The following is a 21,744-nucleotide window of genomic DNA, read 5'->3' on the forward strand; positions in this document are numbered from 1 at the left end:
AATCCCTTGCTGGTGTGTTTTCTAATTTTGGATTGTGAGCTCACCTTCAGTGGTATTTTATCTTGAGACTCCTGTGAGGCTAGGATTGAGGAGGAGTCTCTCTCTAAGGTGATTCTGGTTTTATTTCTGGCAGTTGCCCCAAAGGCTTTTACAGCCCAGGGCCAGTTTCATGTTAATCTCGTCACCGAGAGGTTCTCGGACCATTTGGGCCAGGCCACTGTGAATTGCGGATTCATGTGAGGGCGGCCTACTGGTTATTAATTTCCCAGGGATGTGGTTTTTCCTCCCACCAAGGAGCCAACTGCCCTTGTCTTCCTCCAATGCCAGCAAGAAGGTTTTTCTCATCTGCCCTTTCTCTGGTGGAGCGGGGCCCCAGGCTTACATAGAGGTCACAGCCCTGGCGGCCTTCTGTGCAGGGGCCCACAGCCTTACCTCCTGGGCGGACACTGAGACCCAAAGCCCTGGCTGACTCTTCCTGAATCAGATCTACAAGGGATTTGGTGTCATCCACACACTTAAGGTTCTGGTTTTGTTTTATTTTCAGTTTAAGCGTTTTTCTTATGTTCTGTGCATTGGAAAGGGTGTTGCTCTTATTTTGTTTTCAGTGCTTCTAGATGTTTTGTAGTCAGAGAATTTTCATAGGATGGCTGAAAACAGAAGTGTTGACCATTTCTTTCTTGATATTTTTAAGCACTGCAAGACCACAATGCAAAGAGAATTGGACCTTCGTGGAGTCATTTTCTAAATGGAATCATTTCCTGAACACATTCATTTCAGGAGGGAAGATTTTATCCTTTCTTGGATTAATCTTTAAAGATCCACATGCCTTTGTCTGCCTGAAGGACAGTAAACAATCCTCAGTGCTGGATTTAGATTAAGGAATAAAATGAAAGAGTAGTATGTTAAAGCCCTGCCATGTATTGCCATGGTTTATTAGGGTCCTCAACTGTATAATGACAGCTTTTCTCTGATAATAGGCTTAGTGCTGTACCTGTTTTCTTAAGAATGGGGAGAAAAATATGTATGTTGGAAAAGAATGATATGTTCCTTGTATTGTTGAGACTTAATTGCTTTTCCTTCGCTCTTTTAGTGAAAAGCTGCTGAAGTATGACCACTACCTAGTGCCATTTACTCTGTTTGAGCTGGCGTTTTTGTACAAAAACCAAGGGGAAATTGACAAGGCCATAAAGGTCCTAGAAACTGCAAGGTAGGTGGCAATGGCAGCTTTTCCTTGCTTGCTGTGGAGTCAGGAATGTCAGTACTGTTTTTACAGCAGCAGGAGCTTATACCCTTAAAAATGAACACATTAATGAAAAATTAGTCATGATGTTACCTTTGCTAATTTATGCTTGGTTTCTGCTCAAGGCTTTTGCTGTAATTGTGCTGTTTCCAGCCCTCCTAATGCTTGACCGTATACCTGCTTACAAATGTTCTGATTTGGGGTAATTATATGACAGATTCCTAACCTAGTCTCTTCTATATCAGGAGTCATTAAACTTTTTCTGTGAAGGGCCAGGCAGGAGGTATTTTTGGCTTTACAGGATAAGGTTTCCATTGCAGCTACTCAGTTGTACTGGAATTAGCCATAGAAGACAATGGGTAAGGAAGCAGATGTGCCCAGATTTGGCCATACTTTGCTGACCCTTGGTGTATCCCACCATCTCGCTCATTTTCTTAAAGAGCCACTGATTTGAAGAGGCCCTTTGTTCCCTGATTCTTTCTTCTTTCTGACTACTGTGGCAATTTCAAAGCACTTTATCATTTCTGTGGCTCATAGATTTGTGATCATGGTTCACTTACTGGGGGCGCAAACCCTGTGGTCTGTTTGCTTTGAACACTACTTGCAGTGGAGAAAGATTGCTGTGATAGCCCTAGGCCGTAAGTAGCTTAGTGATCCATTGGTTTGTTCATTGACTCCAATTCAGCAAGTCTTCACTGAGTACCTATGAGGTGCCGGACACTGGTAAAGGTTCTAGACAGATGACTGGACGTAAGCAGGCAGTGTTTCTACTTTGTACCTTGTGGGGAGGTGGAAAATAGCAATGGTATCACTTTGCTGAGATTTATGACATGATACAGGGCACCTGGGTATGACTTTAGACTGGGTTGATTCTGGAAGGTTTCCTTCAGGAGGTGGTAGAGTAGTTGAGATGAGCATGATTAAAGCCATACTTGAGAAGATCAGTCACCAGAAGCTTGGGTGGCTAAAGCCACAGCTCGGTAACCTCTGGACAGGGGTGTGCAGGCACTAGGTTTATAATGATGCTTTACTGAAATGGGGAATACTTAGAGGAGCAGGTTTGGGGAGAGAAAAAAAAAGGCATACTGCTATTTGGACTGTGATATTTTGAGGTGCCTATTAGGTATTCATGTGGAGCTGGCAGTCAGAGATGCAAGCTTGGAGTTCAATGTCAGGTTCAAAGCCACATGTAAATATTTCAAAGTAACCAGCACAGAGACAGTGATGTTTAAAGCTGTGTATCAACGAGGTCATTTGGGGAAACTTACATAGCTAGCAAAGGAGATCTGGCACAGCCTTGGGGTATGCTATCATTTTAGAGATTAAACTGTAGGATTAAGAAGTGGCCAGTGAGTTAGGAAGACATCCAGGAAAGCCAAATGAACAAAATGTTTCCAAAGAAGAGAGTGGTCAGTTGTGAAGATGGCTGCCAAGTGGTCCAGCAAGGTGAGACCAGAGAAGTGGCTGCTGGACTTGGCAGCATGAAGATCATCGGGGACTTTGACAAGTGAGGTGAGAAGGTGGAGTCAGTTACTTCAGGCAAGTCCTTCAGGATGTTTGCTGTGAATAAATCATAGCAACGGGGTAGAAGCTGCAGGGGAGGGTGGAGCCAAGAATGGCTGCTGCTGCTTCCTTTTTTTTTTTTTTTTTTTTTTAAAAAGGGGAGGATATAAGAGACAATCACTTTTAAAGTTCATTTGTTGAGATTGAGAATGATATTTTAACTGACATTTGTGTATCTTCAAATCTAGCTATTGGAAAATTAGGGACTATAAAATCTGTTGTTCCACGTATTCATCATTTGGACATATTTAGGGCTACCTGAGCAATGTACAATAAGGCAGATTTATAATGATGAAAATAAAAACCTAGTAATTCACTACTAAAAAGCCAGACCAGCAGTGATCAAAAGTCATCACTAACTCAAGCCAGTGCTAGTGATGCCAACGTAAACGGACTTCCCAGTAATCTCGAGACTGTTGACTGCAGTTCTCCTTGTACAGTAGGAGCTTTGCGAAGTTGCCAAAATTACCTGGGGAAGTACTTGGTTACACATTTTGGTAAACTCTAGAAAGATGTTGGTTTAGCTCATGAATAATGACCCTTATGAATAATCACCTTATCAAGGGTACCAGTAAGTAGCCCTTAGACCCGGATGAAGTAAAGGGCCATAGGAAGGAATGAATGTCACTGCAGAGCAAGAAGGAACAGCTCACCGGTGGGCCAAGGTGGTGTGTGAAAACAGAGCCCAAAGTCCAAGCCTTTCCATGTTGCTGATTCAGAACAATTCTAGCAAAGAAAAGTCCACATGGATGATCTAAGTGAAGGTTTTAATACTCCGTGGATTTCTAGGGCCCCTTCTGACATTGCCACGTAACAATTATTGACCAAACCGCGGACATTTGCCTGTGAGAGTTGGAGTAAGTAAGTCTGGTGTCACCAAGTAATCCTGCAAGTCTTCCTTATTGATTTTAACAAAATCCACTATTATACATATTAACATTTGGAAGCAAATAATGAAGATGAGAGGAAGGGGAGGAGAGTGGGATGCCCTGGTTTACAAAGGAATTTTAACACTACAATTCTTTTGTTATTTGTCTTCAGAAATAACTACAAAGATTACTCACTGGAGTCCAGACTACACTTCAGAATTCAGGCAGCTCTTCACCTCTGGAAAAAGTCTTCCTCAGATTGATCAGAGGATGAACGGTGGAATTTTCTCTCAATTAGTACCGGCATCTGCTATAGATTAGACCTTGCATTAAAGTGGAAACGTGGTCTTGTGAATGAGAGACAAAAAACTAATTTTACTGTCAATATTTTCTATCATCTGTGTGGTTTACAGCTGTTCTACATAAATGTTTTTCCCCCTATGGAATGATGCTCAGTGATATCTAGAGAACTCTTACAGAAGTTCTGCCTCTCCAGAAAGAATTTCATAGCAGATTTGAATCGGAGAGTGAAGAAGTCTTTTAAAGGACTCACAGGTACAATAAAGTCTAATTAGATTATTTTTTTTTTAACGTGGAAATGGTTATTGTTTAAGTAGGAAATGGCTTACAACCTGAGCCATTTTTAGATTTGTTGGCCGGTTAAACTTCAGAGATATTTTGCTGCATAGTATTTAAGTTTCAGAGGAGAAATAAGAATCGCCTACATTCAAAATAGCTTAGTGGCCTTCTGAAGACTCCTGAAAAAGACAGGCAGTGGGTGTGAATCGGGGAGGGCAATGTAGGTAACAGGCTGAAAAACCTGTATTTAGAAGAGATGATGAAAGGTGGTTTTTATTCCTCATGTAGGCTAAAGGTGGTGACATGTTTGAGAGACTATCTTGTTTTTGAATGTACTTGTCTATTATTGTTGTAACAAAATTCAAAAAACTCTGTGTGTCTAAAGGGAAGAAGAGGTTCTATTTTAGAAATTATCCTCAACCTTAAAAGAGCCTAAAAAATATATGTAGATTATTTTTCTTACAGGAAGCAAAGTTCCTGCTGCTTTAAATGACATGTAAAATACCAATAATTTTTACACTCATAATGTTGGTGAGTCAGGTCTAATTTTCTAATCTCTCTAGCACTGTGATGGTTCCTTGTATGTATCTGGACTGTGCTTAGTCCTTCACTTTGGAAACACAATCAGCGCATGGAGCGGAAGAGAGCTGGACTCTGCGCGGTCCTGGCTCTGCTGTCGGTAGCAGTTACCGGCGTGACCTTTAGGGAGTTGCCTGCTCTCTGCATCACCATATTTTCCTCATCTGTGAAACGGGAAAGAAAGGATGACTTCCAAAGTCTTTTTCAATTTTATAACCATGGGTCTGTGTCTTAGGTATTTATTTTCAGCGAACAATGTTAAAATGTTTAATCAAAACCATTCCCACTAGGTGTGTGTTTTATTTTACATTCATCACTGCCTCCACTCCTGCCTCCTCCACTCTCCGATATGTACGTACAGCGGCTAAGGACAAGATTGCCTCCAGAGCAGCAAGAAACATTTCGTGAATGAATGAATTAGGGTTTCGTCTTACTTCTGTTTTGAAGAATAACCTGTCACGGCTGCTTCTACAGTTTAACAAAAACAGCCCCAGATTGGCCGTCAGGAGCCCATCTCTGTTAGTTAATAGTTCCTCAACATGGAGCTGGTCGTTCACCCTTTTCCTGGGACTCTGTTTCCCCAGTGGGGAGAGCAACACAGCATGGTACTCAGTCAGTTAGATAACTCATATGATCGCTTTCCGTACACTGTGAAAGGCTGTGTGAATATGAGTTATAGGAATAGTTACAGTTTTTATGTTTGGATTACAGTATCAAAACAAAAGTATCGGCTAAGTCTGTGGTCTCTGATGTAAAATGTTAAAAAACATGGAAATTCAAACCGGCTTAAATTTATTCGTGTGTTTGGCACTGACAATAGCTCATGTTATGAGTTTGCTCCTTGCTATTTATTCCCTGCTACATGAACCTGTATCCAGCAGGTATTTGGGCTTGTTTTCTTTAAAGTACTGATTCTTGGCCAATACTGAGGACGAATTTCCAATGGAAGAGGATGAATACGACTTGAGTTGGAGTACCACCTCTTCAGAGAGTATTGGTGGTAGATTTCATCATGTGCTATTAATATGAACTAAATAACTTTAGGTCCAGACAGGAGAGGAAATAAATGAACTTTCATTACAATTAGTAGCGGAAAATCTGTTCAGCCATTGCTTTATATATTACTTGGGAAAAAAGTTTACAAATTTCTTGGAAGAGCTTTGGTAGCATTATTGTTTTAAAGGTTAAATGCTCATATTGCTTTTGTGGGATGCTGCAAGTCAGAGCAAAAGTCAGCAAAAAATACTCTTTCTGGTATAAAATGAAAGCAGTCTCAGCTAATGGTAGTTTTTAAAAATTATTTTGATTCTGTATTACCAAAACAAATATAAAAAATTCGTGTCTCCCATTAAGACTTTTTCCTTTGTTATTTTTTCTTAATTGTCTGTTTTTTATTTCCTATTCTTTTGTGGCTCCCTGATAATCCATCCAATGGATTTTAAAATGTTGTAATATCACCAATGCTACAGATAATTCTTCTGTTTCCTGACATGTTCAAGAAACCATGGCGGCACTAGTTTCTTGTGACATCGGATAATGCTGCATTTTTGGAGTAATTTTGTGATTCAGGGTGTTCTGTGAAGAATGAGAACAGAAGTGACAATGTTCTATCCGCTGTTTTAAAGGGCATATGTGAGGAGGTTGGGCTGCCAATGTGTCTGACACTTTGTGTGATTTGTGTGGTTCTTGGTACAACTGCCTTTTTTCACTTAATGGAGAGCCAGGGTTCTGATTGGTGCTGTGTAAACTTAAAACTCAAGTAGAGGTTATGCTTTGTAGGACTGGTAACAAGGAAAGCATGATTTCCACTTGACAAGAAGATTAGCTATATCAGCTCTTAGATGAACATATATTTTAATGTTTCCGTGCTTCTGGCTACCAGAAGTCCCCACGTTATACAGGGATAGAAAGTTCATTGATTCTCTGACTCTTCTACAAGTGGGTAGGAGGAGTAGGGAGGTGAATTCCAGATTAATCAATGTCAAAGAAGATTTTTAATCATTAAAACAATACAAGATTATCACCATCTCTTTTGCAAAGGCATGTTTTGCTGAGCTATGTGACCATCATTCCTACGTGGCCTGGAACTTTGCAGTTGAACTTTGAGGTCACTGTTAAGTCTTTGATCAGACTTTCAGATCAGTGGGATGTGTATAAAGAAGAAAGTTACCCCCTTTCAAAGAAAAGTGAGTGTTTCCTCTTTCGAAGCTGCTGTTAGAGGTAGTTACATTGTGATGGGCACTGATAGCCCCTGCTGTTAGTCCTCATTATGATCCCACTTCTCATCCATTCCTTTAAAGTGAGTCTGTTGAGGTTTTCAAATGGAGATTTTTCTCCCTTTGGACATTAAAATAATAACTTTGAAAAGTTCTTTGTGATCAACTGGAAAAATTTCTGGCATTATTCTGATTAATTTTTCATTGATTTTTTTTCATACTTCTGGTTTTATCCTAGTTACTCTCACTATATATATGAATCATAAATTCAAATACACTCATTTAAAATGAGTTAATGAAGACCCCAGTGATTGCTTTGATGCCCAAAGATTTTGTGAGTCCTAGAGTGTGGAATGGATCTTGGGAAATTATCTCTTCCTCCCCAACCTCTAACGGTGTTGTTTCTCCTTCCTTCCTGCTCCGTCCAGTATGGTAGCCACTGGTCACTTGTGAGATGTGACCGTTGGCACATGTTGGAATGATGCTAAGTATCAGGGGGCATTCGTTTATACATGCCTCCCAGGGTTATGCTTCTGGCTTTTACTTGCTGTCTACTCTGATCACCTAATCCCTGTGGGTGCATTCTCAGTCGTGGTTCAAATGTGTATCTGTGAGGTTTGCTTTCTCTCTTTAAGTGCCATAAACTTTTATCTCATCCTGTTTATTCTGCAGATGGTGATTAGTCATTGGCATGTTTGCACATTTTTACTCTTCCCCCGCCCCACCTCCCAGCTCCTTATGTACTCGATTGAGACTTTATTTTTAAGATTATTATTTTAATCTGATTTTACAGATCTTCCTTGCTTTTTGAGATGTAACAGTACAAACTGTTCCAGTTGTAGAGGAAGTGACTCTCACTTTTGAGATGTTAGTAGATTTTATGAGTAAAATAATATTTTCTAAGATTAACCTTACTCTGAAAGATTAGGTGACTTTTTCATTTCCTTCATATTATCAAAATTTCAACATTGACTCAGCTAGGCCAATATTCTTTAGAGATTCTTAGACAGTAGTTACCCACTTAGAGAATAATTTGGCAGAGAGTTTATTTAAAATTATATATTTGCCTTTGCTGCCTGTTATTAATACCTTTAATGTGTATGAAACCTTAGGGATATGCATACATATAATGGACATATTTTAAATCTCTTTAGACTTTTATTGATCAGATACATAGATAAGTCAATAGATAGAAAACAACTTACAAATATTAAATAGACAATGTCTTATCCTGATCTTTCAGAAGGAGTGCAGAATTTTCTCCCATTTACCCGCCCCTAGGCCAATGATTTATTTTTTCTTTACATAATAGATTGTTTGTCATGAAACCCTGCTTCTGCCTCTCATGATCCGCAGTTTTGTCTTTGATACATCCATTAGATTTAGCTTCTTCAGAATGTTGAATTTGAAATGTAAAGAAAAGAACACACCAGAATTCAGCATGAGGGAAAATACCTTCTGTCCTGAGTAGTTGCTGTCTGACCTTGATGGTGTTTAAGTCCATTCCAGTCTGTATATAACGTCCTAACCACAGCAGGAAAGGATACAAGGACTATTTAGTTGGTTGAGAAGGCTGAGCAGGTTCTTGGCCTGATCCATCCCGAAGGGCTGTGTGGGTCTAGCTTTGAAGGAAGTCCAACCCTCATTCTGTCCAGTTTACAAATGTTTCAGCACAGTAAGACTGTAACACGACTTTGCATGGAAAAATCAAAGCAGCTGCCTCACTGTATTTCACTGTAAAAGAATGCATACCAGTGCTTACAGATTGGATATTTAATAGGAAAATCCAAGATACTTTAATACCTTTATTAAGTGAAAGTTGCTGTGTATTAATATACAATATACCTTGTATGTTAATCCAGTAGTTCTTAGAAATACATAATTTAAATGATGACTATAAGGGATGCTGGTATATCCCAGTGGGAGCTTTTGTTTTACTGATTAATATTTTTTTAGTAAATTAGTTTTAATTATTATAGTCTGTTTAGCATAACTTAGGGGAAAATTGATCTCAGTGTAACAGAACTGAAAGCCAGAGAAGTGGGATAAAATGAACTTGTTAAAGAATATTGCTTATTTCAGTTTTAAAGGAATTATATTATTTTGAAATGCTGGAGGGTCTTCCTCATTTTGAAGGGATGACACTCCCTGCTTTGGAAATCATGCAGACATTTTAATTTATTCTCTATTAGAGCCAAGTGTCCAGGTGGCAACTTTGGGTATAGTAAATGAGTTTGAACAATTTTCATTAATTACTTCACCTTTTTCCATTAGTGATTTTGTTCTTCACAGTAGGCAATTGCTTTCTATATAGTGATTTAAGAAAATTTACATGAAAAGAGAGATTATGGTAAACATTATAAATCTTAGGCTATTGATCTAATGTCTTAAGAAAACAGTACCATTGGGTTCTGTTTAACTAAGGTTTGCAGAAGGAGAATGTGTTTGTTTCAGATATGTGCTGTCCAGAAAAATTACTTGATTCTCGACTATATGTTGCATTCTCATGTTATGTTAGGGGAAAAATTTATAACTAAGTAGTTGATTATTTTTTAATTTTTTTTCTTTGCTAACTATTGACATCGAAACACCTCAAAGAATACCAGCTGACTCATTTATATACTAGTGTTTTAAAATACTTATTGGCAGATGTTCATAGCACTCTTGAATTTTTTGATGTAAGTTGCTAAATCACGTGTAAAGGTAAAATATATATTTAATAAGTAAGAAGTATTATTTTACTACTGAGATTTATTTCCAAAGCAAGTTTATTTTGTAGGTATTTCACTTGGAAAATTTTGCTTTGCCTTAAAACATACACACAAACCTGTCTAGTGATCTGGTCACCTAATAACCCTTCATGTTACGTTGACATGTACAGGAATTCTAGTTAGAAGCCATAGTGTTTTGTGAATCAATATGTGGTTTCCTGTTGAATCATCAAGCTACCTGTATATACTGTATAATGTTTTATTGGTAAACATTTTTAGCATTTTATGTCTTTTTCTCTTCTCATTACATTTGAACTTAAATCCTATCTTCCCCATTCCCAGAGGTCACAGTTTTTACAGAGCGAAATATTTTTAGAAATTGGAGATGTGTGAGTTCTAAGACGAATGTGTTCAGTAGCATCCATCTGCCGATCAAGTAGGCGTTGGATCTGGTACCAGAAAGTGAAATAGATTGTAGCTATAAAAGCATTTTATCAATATACGTCGAGAAGGAAGAAGAAAACTGTGAACCTCTGATATATTTAATATCAAAACTGTGTTCCCAAATGAATATTCGTTTGCTGATTTTGTGCTAATGTTATCATCTATGATGTGTAAGCTAATGCTGATATGAGATCTAAATTTTCAACGTGAAGACATCAGTTCCTGTAGCCTATTTTTAACATTAAGACATTTTTGAAAACAGATGTCATCTTAGAAGTTGTATTTTTAGCTGCAAAGAAATCACCCTGACTTGAAAGTCAGTGTTTTATTTTTCGTTTCTTAGTATTACAGAATACTCTGCATTCTTAGTGCATGTTTAAGTTGCTGGATATTCTTGGAATTCTATATTTTCATATTGCTACAACTGGTTTACCTACAATGTGCAATTGAATTGTTATTTAAATAAATTACACTTGATGAAATTACAGTCTTCTGGCTGGTCTGCATGTGAAAGATGTTCACAATACCTGGTTTGCTGACATTTAACCGTAGTGTGATGTACACTTAAGTTTCTGTTTCTCGGTAAGACTTTTTCTATTGTGGTGTGGTTGATTTACAGTATTATATTAGTTTTGGGTGAATCACAACATAGTGATTCATAATTTTTAAAGGTTATACTCCATTTATGGTTATTACAAAAGATTGGCTATATTCCCTGTACTGTATAATATGTCCTTGTAGTTTTAAAATTTTATACATAGTAGTTTGTATCTTTTAGTCTCATACTCCCATCTTGCCCCTCCACCCTTCCTTCTCCCCACCAGTAACCATTAGTTTGTTCTCTATATCTGCAAATCTGTTTCTTTTTTGTTATATTCACTAGTTTGTATTATTTTTATATGTAAGTAATATCATACAGTATTTGTCTTTCTCTTTCTGACTTATTTCACTAAGCATAATACTCTCCAAGTCCATCCATGTTGTTGCAAATGACAAAATTTCATTCTTCTTATGGCTGAATAGTATTCCATTGTATATGTGTACCACAGTTTCTTTATCCAGTCATCTGTCAATAGACACTTAGGTTGCTTCCATATTTGGCTATTGTATGTAATGCTGCTATGAACTTTCGGGTGCATGTATCTTTTTGAATTAGTGTTTTTAATTTTCTTCAGATACATATCCAGGAGTATAATTGTTAGATCATATGGTAGTTCTATTTTTAATTTTTTGAGGAACCTCCATACTATTTTCTACAGTGGCTGCACCAATTTACATTTCAACCAACAGTGTCCAAGGGTTCCCTTTTCTCCACATCCTTGCCAACATTTGTTATTTGTGTTCTTTTCTGACAGGTGCGAGGTGATAGCACATTGTGGTTTTGATTTGTATTTCCCTGATGATTAGCAATGTTGAGCATCTTGGTAAGACTTTTAAAAAACATTTATAGGCACACGTGAAGTCTCTTCTCTGTGCCATATTCCTGGCTGAGCACTGGGCATGCAGTGATAAATGGGATATGGCACAGTTGTCTGGAAGGGAGGATTTCCTTCTTGTTCATTTAATAGTTTATTATGTAGTTTATAGAAATTATAGTTTATATAAATAGTCTAATCTATTTCATAGTTCAGAGATTTAGATTAGCTGCTAGTATGTTCAATTTAAGGAGGAATCTTCAGCATTTGTGTTTCCCAGTAGGAAAAAAATTAGGCTCTGGAAATCAGGAGGTCTGTAGTGACACATGATTGCCCCTCCCCAGCAACTTAACTCCTCTGAAGTTGGCCTACACCTCTGTACAAAGGGGATGATTCTACTGCCTCACTCAGCTCTGCGAGGGATCAGAGGAGGAGGTGGGCAAGACCCACAAACAGTTAATTCAGCATAAAATGCTTTCTTCCACTCCTCCCCTTTTGAGTTAGTCCACTAAAGTCCATCAGAAATGGAAGCATTTGAATTCAGAAGGGAAATGCTTTAGAGACCATTTCTTCTCTGTCTCTCCTGGGCATGCACTTCCTCCTCAGAAGATGGCCCTCGGTTAGTGGCTGACGGGCTACGTGATGGGAGGCAGATGCCCACAACAACAAAAGGGTGACTTTTCTCTCACGCTCCGTCTCTGTTCCAGGCCAGTGAAGGATTCGCTCCCCCTTACATTGTCCTCGTACAGGGCCCTGGGCCGCTGGAGTCTTTACCATCTGGCCTGAGAAGGGAAGGGAGCATGGTAGATAAAAACTGGCTCTCGGGCATCAGCGTATGGTGGTGGGTGGTGTCTCGACTTGAGGTGGTGATCGTTTTGTAGTGTACGCAAAGATCGAATTGTTACGTTGTGCACTTGACATCCATATAATGTTATATATACCAATTTTACCTCAAAAAAAAAAAAAAAAAAGAGAGAGTTGGCTCTTAAAGCTTCCACCTGAAGGTGACACCTATTTCATGGTCAAAGCAAATCACAGAGCTTTCCTGACTTCAACCGGGGTTGGGGGGTGGGGGGGAGTGCAGCTCTATTATGTGCCTGGAGGGAGAAGTGCCAGAAATACGCCATGGTTTAGATATGTGGTTCATTCTCATTCCTGCACACAAAGTACACTCGCTTCTGCCGCAAGGGAGATAACCCCAAGACGCCATCCAGTTGCGGCATCTCCGTGACGTGCCCTGTAGTCTGTTCCAACTCCAAATGTGGCTCTGATTGGTCTGGGGATCATGAGCTAAAAAATCACTTGCCCTCTATGCATAATTGACATACTATTTGGACAGAGGCAGGATCATCACAGTAGACACTCCCGTTCTGGCAGTGAAACGTGAAGTGTGGGAAACACACAGCCAGCCTTGGTCTGTTACAACTCTAAAGTCCCGTGTGTTGAGGCTCCCTGCGTTGGGAGCGGAGATGCTGCTTGACTGGGCCTTGATCTCATTTCCTGGGAGGAGCGCCCCTGTCCATTGTTCTCTGTGGCATCTGCACCTTCTGGGAGATTATTTTCCATAACTTTTTGGCCACATCTGAAGTGGCTGTTAGGGAAATTGCCCTCCTTAGTAACCAAGCAACTTTCTAAACCCTTTCCCGCCACCACCTGTTGGGGCCAAAGAATCATGTCGTTCATTTGTTTTTTGTGATTTGGGGGGGGGGATTAGGTTTACTTATTTATTTAATTGATTTTTATTGGGGGTAATGTGGACTGAACCCTGGACCTTGTGCATGCTAAGCACATGCTCTACCACTGAGCTATACCCTCCCCAACCCCAAAGAATCATTTTAAGTCTCGAAAAGTCACATTTCTTTCAGTGCAGGTGGTTCTTTGGCAGTGCTGTTCTCTCACAAATTCACTGTGCTTTTTGTCTGTCTGAGTCAGCACCAGAGTGTTTCTAAGATATTACTCTCATTCCTATGTCCAACCTTCCTGACTTATTTGACTAAACTTCATGTTGACGTGTGTCAGTACCATCTCTGGAGCTGATTTCTGTATTAGTCAGAATGGGCTAGGATATGCAACAGCAACAAACAGCCCCCAGTTCTCAGCAGCTTACAATAGCAATAGTTTATTTCTTGCTCAAGCTCTGTGTGCATTTTAGGTCAATGGAGAGCTCTGTTCTGCACTGTGGAGGCCATTGGAACCCCCATCATCTGGAATGACATGCGTCACTATGGCAAAGAAGAGGGCATTTGGCAAATTACACACTGCCTTTTTTAGAAAACATCTTTATTGAGATATAATTTAAATACCATATAGTTTACTCCTCTGAAATACACAAGACTATATTTAGTACATGTACACTTTTGTGCACCCATCACCACAATCCAATTTTAGAACATTTCCATCACTTCAAAATTTCCCCCTTGCCTGCTTGCTGTCAGTCTCTACTCTGAACCCCTTGGCTGCAGGGAAACACTGACCAGTGTGTCTCTATAGTTTTGTCTTTTAATACACGCCTTATATAAGTGGAGTCAAATAAGATAGTCTGTTGCTTCTGGATTCTTCCACTTAGCATTAATGTTTGTGAGATTCATCCATGTTGGGTCTATTTGTAATTCATTCCTTTCTATTGTTGAACTGTGTTCCATTGTGTGAATTTACTGCATGTCAGTTACCCATTCATCAGTATATGGACATTGGATTGTTTCTAGGTTTTGGCTTTCAGGAATAATAACATTATGAACATTCACAGACAAGTCTTTGTGTGGACATATGTTCTCCTTCTCTTGGGCAGATGCCCAGTGGTGGAATTCCTGGGTTATGTATAAATGCGTGCAGAACTTTTTAGAAAATTGCCTGTATTCCGAATGGGCTATGTACCATTTTACATTCCCATCAGCATCGTGTGAGGGTTCCCATTTCTCTACATCCTCCACAATACTTGAGGATGTCATTCTTTACTTTAACCATTTTGGTATGTATGAAGTGGTATCTCACTGAGGTTCTGAATGCATAATTTTAAAAATTGAGCAATAATTCACATAATGTAAAATTCATTACTTCAAAGTGCATAATTCTGTGTGTACGTTCAGCATATTTTTTAGTATATTCACTGTTATACACCTATCACCACTATTAATCCTAGAACATTTTCATCACTCTAGAAAGAAACCCTGTACCCATGAGTCAGTCGTGATTCCCTCCTCCTCCCATCTCCTGGCAACCCCTGATCTATCTTGTCTGCAAAGATTTGTAAATTCTGGCCTTTTCATATAAATGGAATCACATAATACGTGACCTTTTGTGTCTGGCTCTTTTACTTAGTGTAATGTTTTTAAGTTTCATCCATGTCATAGCGGGTAATAGTATTTCATTAGTTGTCGTGGCTGAATAGCATTCCATTATATGGATATACTATATTTTTTTCCTCTTTTCATTAGTTGAGTGAAGTTTGGGATGTTTCTACTTTTTGGCTTTTATGAATAATGGTGTTATAAACATACAAGTACATGACTTTTGTGTGAACAAATGGTTTAAATTTGCTTAGGTATTTATCAAGAAGTGGAATTTCTGGGTCATACTGGTAATTCTACATTTCACTTTTGGGGGAACTGCCAAGCTGTTTTCCAAAGTAGCTGTTTTATATAACATTCCTGCCATCAGCATATGAGGGTTTCAATCTTTCCACATCTTCACCAATGCCTTTTATTTTTCAGCTTTTGATTATAGCTGTCTTGGTGGAGGTGAAGTGGTATCTCAGTATGACTTCTTTGATTTGCATTTCTCAAATGACTAATGATGTTGGGCATTTTTTCTTGTGCTTATTGGTTATTTATTATCTTCTTTGATGGAAATGTCTATTCAAATTTTTACCCTTTTAAAAATTTGGTTATTTGCATTTTTATCATTTAGTTTTAAGTGTTCTTTATATATTCTGGATATTAGACTTTTATCAGATACATGATTTACAAATATTTTCTCCCATCTCTGGGTTGGCTTTTCCTCTTTTGATAGTGTCCTTTGACACACACAAGTTTACTTTTTTGTTGTTGTTCTGGGGTTTTTTGGGCAGGGGGAGATAATTGTGGTTATTTATTTATTTTTAATGGCAGTACTAGGGATTGAACCCAGTACCTTGTGCATGCTAAGCATGCACTCTACCACTGAGCTATACCCTCCCTCAAAAGTTTACTTACTTTGAGGTCAAATTTGTCTGTTTTTTAAAAATCTTTTTTGTTCTTTATGATTTTGGTGTCATATCTAAGAAACCATTGCTTCATCCAAGGTCACAGAGATTCACTCCTATGTTTTCTTCTAAGTCTTTTTTTTTTTTTAACTTTTTTTATTGATTTATAATCATTTTACAATGTTGTGTCAAATTCCAGTGTAGAGCACAATTTTTCAGTTATACATGAACATATATATATTCATTGTCACATTTTTTTCTCTGTGAGCTACCATAAGATCTTGTATATATTTCCCTGTGCTATACAGTATAATCTTGTTTATCTATTCTACAATTTTGAAATCCCAGTCTATCTCTTCCCACCCCCCTGCCCCCTTGGCAACCACAAGTTTATATTCTATGTCTGTGAGTCTATTTCTGTTTTGTATTTATGCTTTGTCTGTTTGTTTTAGATTCCACATATGAGCGATCTCATACGGTATTTTTCTTTCTCTTTCTGGCTTACTTCACTTAGAATGACATGCTCCAGGAGCATCCATGTTGCTGCAAATGGCGTTATGTTGTCGGTTTTTATGGCTGAGTAGTATTCCATTGTATAAATATACCACCTCTTCTTTATCCAGTCATCTGTTGATCGACATTAGGCCGTTTCCATGTCTTGGCTATTGTGAATAGTGCTGCTATGAACACTGGGGTGCAGGTGTCATCCTGAATTAGGGTTCCTTCTGGATAGATGCCCAGGAGCGGGATTCCTGGGTCATATGGTAAGTCTATTCCTAGTCTTTTGAGGAATCTGCACAGTGTTTTCCACAGTGGCTGCACCAAACTGCATTCCTTCTAAGTCTTTAGAGTATTAGTTCTTACATTTACGTCTTTGGTCCAGTTGGAGTTAATTTTTCTATACTGTGTGAGGCAGAGGTCCAACCTGATTCTTTTGCATGTGGATGTCCAGCTGTCCCTACACCATGTATTGAAAAACACCCCACCTTTTAAAGCTTTCTCCCAGAACTTTCCTAGGCATTGTTTCCCTTCAGGTTTCTTTGTCTATGCAAGTCACGTGGTTGTGCCCAGCTTGGAGGGGATAGGTGAGTGCAATTCTACCACACGCTTCCATAGTTCCAAGTTCACATGTCATGGTTCTAGCCACACAGATGACTGGTTTTCTCAATCCAGGTTCCAAAACTCCAGGGAGAGATTTTATTGGTCTAGTTTGGGAGAAGGGCTGACCCTCCCCTCACTCAGTTGTGACCAACGGAACATAGTCATTTGGAACAAACCTGTGACTAGAAGTTTACCCCAATTGCCTGCTGAAGAGGACATTTAAGGGGAAGGGATCATTATAATAATTACATTTGTCTAGCTTTAAAACAAATATTGTCTAATATAATTCTGGTTCAAGTTACTTGAAAATTAATCTACAGGTTTATGTTCCCTGGTTATACTTTTGTTGAGCAAATAATTTATTGAGTTCCGATTATTTCTTTCAGGCATTGTTCTAGGCACTTGAAAAATATTAGTGAATGAAAGATTTCTGCCTTCATGGGGCTTAAATTCTAGTGGGATGAGACAAACAATAAATGTGATAAGTAAATTATATAGGGGTTGGCAACTTAAGGCCTACAGGACAGCTGCCTGTTTTTGTGAATAAAGTGTTACTAGAATATAGCCACGCCCATCCATTTGCATATCACCAGGGCCTGCTTCCCCACCACCGTGGCAGATCTGAGTAGATGTAATAGGGACCTTCAGGCCCACAGACTTAAAATGCTTACTATCTAGCCTTTAGGAAAACATTTGCTGATGCCTCTACAATACATTGAAGGTGAATATGTGCAATGGAAAAAAGAAAAAAATGGAGCCAAATAAAGGGCGCTGGGGATGGCGAGGTAGGGAAAGTGTCTGCTGTGATTTTAAATGAGATGATTAGAGTCTGCCTCATTGTGAAGGTGGAACTAGAGCCAAGACTTGATGGAGGGGAAGGACCTAGCTAGTTATCTGGGGAAAGAGTCTTTCAGGCAGAAAACAAAAGCCAATGCAATAAAAAAAAATTTTTTTGAAGCCAATGCAAAGGCATTGAGAAAGGACTGTGCCAAAGGCGTTCAAAGAACAGTGAGAGGATGGTGTGGCTGAGCTGAGGTGAGGGAAGGGGACTGTGTACACCATGGGTCAGAGAGGTGTCAGAACTGTGCTGGGTCTGAGATTTTATTCTCCTTGCAAGCTAACACGTTTAGCCTGCACAGTTCTGTGGGTTCCAGGCAGCAGACATGAGATTCCTGAGTCAGAGACCAAGATCCCGTATTACTCACGGCACCTCAAGCAGCATGAGCATCGGGAAATCTGCGTCAGTCCCTTGCTCCCTCCAAGCCCCGTGGGGGTGATGTGAGGCACCCAGGTGGATGCTGCACCCACAGTGGGCTTGCATTGCAGCTGAGAACCCTGAGCTCAGGGAACCTGAATCTTTTACAATGGATTCCAAGCAAACCTGCCTGCCCTCTTTGCTCCGGAGGGAGACATTATCTTTGTCACACTGGACAGTATGCACAGCTGCCCTTGGCTCTGGAAGGAGATACTATATTTTCCAAAGCTGCTTGCTACCCAGACATTTTTGAAAAGATGGTCCAGAACAAAGTCAGTGCCTCTTCTTGCAATGTGTGCAGAAAAGCAGGAGACCCATGGAGAATTGTCTCCCTCTGAGAGGTTTATAAGGTACCTTTGTGAGGAAATGAGGCCTTCTAAGAACTTTGACTTTTATCCTGACTGAAGTGAGGAGCCACTGCAGAGTTTTCTGCAAAGGAGTGACACGAGCTGACGTGTTTTGAAAAGATTACCCTGGCTGCCACGCTGAGCGTAGAGGGAGGTGGACAAGGACAGGAGCAGAGAGACAGGAGTTCAGGAATACGACAGTGGCTCAGATGTGATATTTTGGGTTTGGGTCTGGATAACTGGAAGGATGGCGTTCCACTAACAGATGGGGAGAGTGACGGAGCCGACTCTGGGGGGATGTGCTCAGGCATCAGGTTTGGGCACAGTGAGTCTGAGGTATCTGTTAGGTAGATGTCTTGGTATCGAGAGGACATTCAGATAAATGGCTCTGGAATTTGGGAGAGAGATTTGGATTGAGATAAAAAATTGAGAGTTGTCGGTACAGATGGCATTGCAAGCCGTGTGGCTGGAGACTCCTCTAAGGAGAGCGCAGGGAGCGCCCGCAGTATTTCTTCCGTAATTAGGAATCATAATTAGGAATCGGGGTGGATTATGCGCTCTGTTCATTCCCAGCGCTGAATCGAGCCTGTTGAGGTTTAGACTGAAAAAATATAATATAGATGAATAACATTAAGAGTTTAGAAATGGGCTCTTCCGATTAAACAGCTAGGGCCTTTATCTGGCTTTTTGCAGACTCCCATGTATCTAAAAGAGGCAGAGTATCATTTGAGCTTTAAAGAGAGGGGAAAAAAAAAAAGCCAAGCCTAAAATCTGAAATTTTAATTAAAAAAAATTGACAATGTTAAACAAGAAGCAGCTGTGAGGGGGAAGATTTGTGTGCATTTTTAGCCTTTGAAAGCCTCAGATTGTCTCTGGAGCAGAATGCAGCAAATTGTCACAAATCTTGTTTTCTGAGAAACTGGTTCTATCAACATGACGGCATGCCACTTCTTCAGCCAGCGTGCCAAAAATAGCACGCAAAGAAAGGACTGCAAATCTAGTTAGAATTAAGCCGGTAATTATTCTGTTTGTGATCATTTCCAAGAACTGTTCCTACCCAAATATTAAATGGAAAAAAAAGAAGAGTTCATTCTTGCCCTGAAACTTTCCATTTTTCTCCTTCCCTTAATGGTTTATGTTAGTAAACTATTAATACTTTTAAAAAGAGCACTTCTATGTCAAGTTTAATTTTTATTTATTTATTTTTGGGGGAGGGTAATTAGTTTTATTTATTTGTTTGTTTGTTTATTTATTATTTATTTATTATTTTGAGTGGAAGTGCTAGGGATTGAACCCAGGACCTTGTGCATGCTAAGCACGCACTCTACCACTGGGCTATACTCTCCGCCCATGTTGAGGTTAAAAGCAACATCATTTTAATAATATTTTGGAAGCTATATTTTCCCTTTATTAAAAGAGGAAATGTTTTCTCTTTTTATTTTTTCCCTGTTTGAATTTGTTGGTAACACTAAAGCTTCTTAAAACCCTGATTAAAAGTATGTGATCTTGTACAGTCCTGAGATATCACCTCTTTTCAGATAGCCCCTCCACTATCAGATAAATAAATCTTAATTTGGCAAAATGTCTATTTGGCAGACTCTGTGCGAACTTGGAGGTAAGAATGGTGATAATGGAACCAACATAGGGACAGAACTAAACAGTCTTTCTTTTGTCCATAAAATGGCTTCTCTGAAAAGAGATGGAATTCTTTATTCCAGGAAAGCAGTTTTTGCTTTGGTTTTTAATGGTGACAGCATAGTTCTTTAGGAAGTCTCCCTTTACTTAGTCTCCCACAGTTCCCTTATTCACCACACCAGTTAGAGCTACCAGAAGGCCATGTAAACATGCATGGTGCTCATTCATCTAGTAGGAAATATGTGTATTCTGACATTCCTGTGCCTTGGAGGAGTCTAGTTTTCTAATCTTTGTCAGAGATTTATGTGTGACTTTTATCCATTAAGAACAGGACACAGGCCTCCTCCCCCCTCTCTCAAACAGGTGATCTTCCTAAGGCCAAATAAGGCAAAGTCTGACCCCAAAAGGTGACCTACTGCCTAACTGTCAGAAAGATAAATTCTCCTTTTAAAAAATAGCTGTAGGATTACTCACTGTCAATGCGACTGTGGCTCTTGAAAAAGAGTTACGTTTGGAAGTTTCTGGGAAGGTTCAGCTCATTGATAGGACAAAGATAGTTACTGGTGTGACACTGTTTTAGACAACGAGTTTCGCGTGTTTTCAGGACCAGAAGCTGTCCCTCAGACAGTTAGTAATCTGCATATGGAGTACTGGTCACCGTGTCGTGGTTCTCACGTTTCCACTTCTCAAATTCTACACATCTTCTTTTGGGTGCAGGGTGGGGAGTGCAGTGGGGAGAAGGCATCAAGGCTGTTTTTCAGTATGACTGTTGTCTAAGCAGAAAATGAGCTGGCGAGGGCTATGGGGAAGGATGGTGCTTCAGACTGGTGCCCCTGTCTGCGCCTCCAGGGTGCCCTCCACATCTTTCTAGATGAGTTTTATGCCCCTAGGATTTGTTTACTCAGGTACATCAAAAAGTAGTAAATACCCAAGATTTTCATTAACAAGATCCATGGCTGGATAGTCATCGCTGGGATATATTGTGTAGAATGTGGGAAATGAGGGAGCACAGATTCCCAATAATTGATGTTAAAACTTAGTGTCTGCCATTGGTTATCAAGAAACAAGTCAATGCTTGGTCAACAGAATATTCTAGACTTAGAATCCACTTTTTGGTCTTATTTATTAAATGTCCAAGTCAAAGGGAAGCACAAACTCAGCAACGGTTCCATCCTTCCTTCCTGACGGTCTCCCTTTTTCCGGATCCCTCATAGTAATTCTTCCATCAACATTTGATGCTCAATTTTCATTTTGCTAAAAGTGATCCCTGGAAGTCTTCCCCAGTCTTAGGAAACACGATCGATGTGATTTCACCTTTTTCTTTCTCACCTGTCTCATTATAAAATTGGTTTCTGATTGATTTGAGCAATCTTCTGCCCTCTGAAGGAAGGGTTTGTAAAGCTTAGTCCAAAGGAAAAAGTCTCCTGTTCCGAGACCAGCAGTTTCTCTCTGGAAAGAGAGAAAGCTCTAGCAGCCAGCCAGCTACCAGCTGTCCTCGCACTGCTGCTTTTTGGTGGCTCCCTCATGAATGTTTCTGAGGGACATGCCTGACCCTCCAGCCACTTTTGGCTCTTCTGACAGTAGCTCCTTCCTTGGAGAGGCCCTGGCAG

The 21,744-nt window shown here is 39.6% G+C and overlaps 1 protein-coding gene across 5 annotated transcripts in view; it reads left to right on the top strand.

Annotated features, from left to right (window-relative positions):
* Window positions 1-10,683, top strand: part of TTC39B (tetratricopeptide repeat domain 39B) — a 129,123-nt gene extending 118,440 nt beyond the window's left edge. For all 5 annotated transcript variants that reach the window (XM_032477679.1, XM_032477680.1, XM_014562360.2 and 2 more), the window contains 2 exons: window positions 1,091-1,207; window positions 3,845-10,683. In XM_032477679.1, coding sequence (XP_032333570.1) covers window positions 1,091-1,207; window positions 3,845-3,935 — 208 coding nt within the window. In that variant the 3' untranslated portion in view covers window positions 3,936-10,683. The remainder of the gene's footprint in view (window positions 1-1,090; window positions 1,208-3,844) is intronic.
* Window positions 10,684-21,744: the final 11,061 nt, after the last annotated feature.

The sequence above is a fragment of the Camelus ferus genome, chromosome 4 (genome assembly GCF_009834535.1).
Source record: "Camelus ferus isolate YT-003-E chromosome 4, BCGSAC_Cfer_1.0, whole genome shotgun sequence".
Classification (NCBI taxonomy): Eukaryota; Metazoa; Chordata; class Mammalia; order Artiodactyla; family Camelidae; genus Camelus; species Camelus ferus.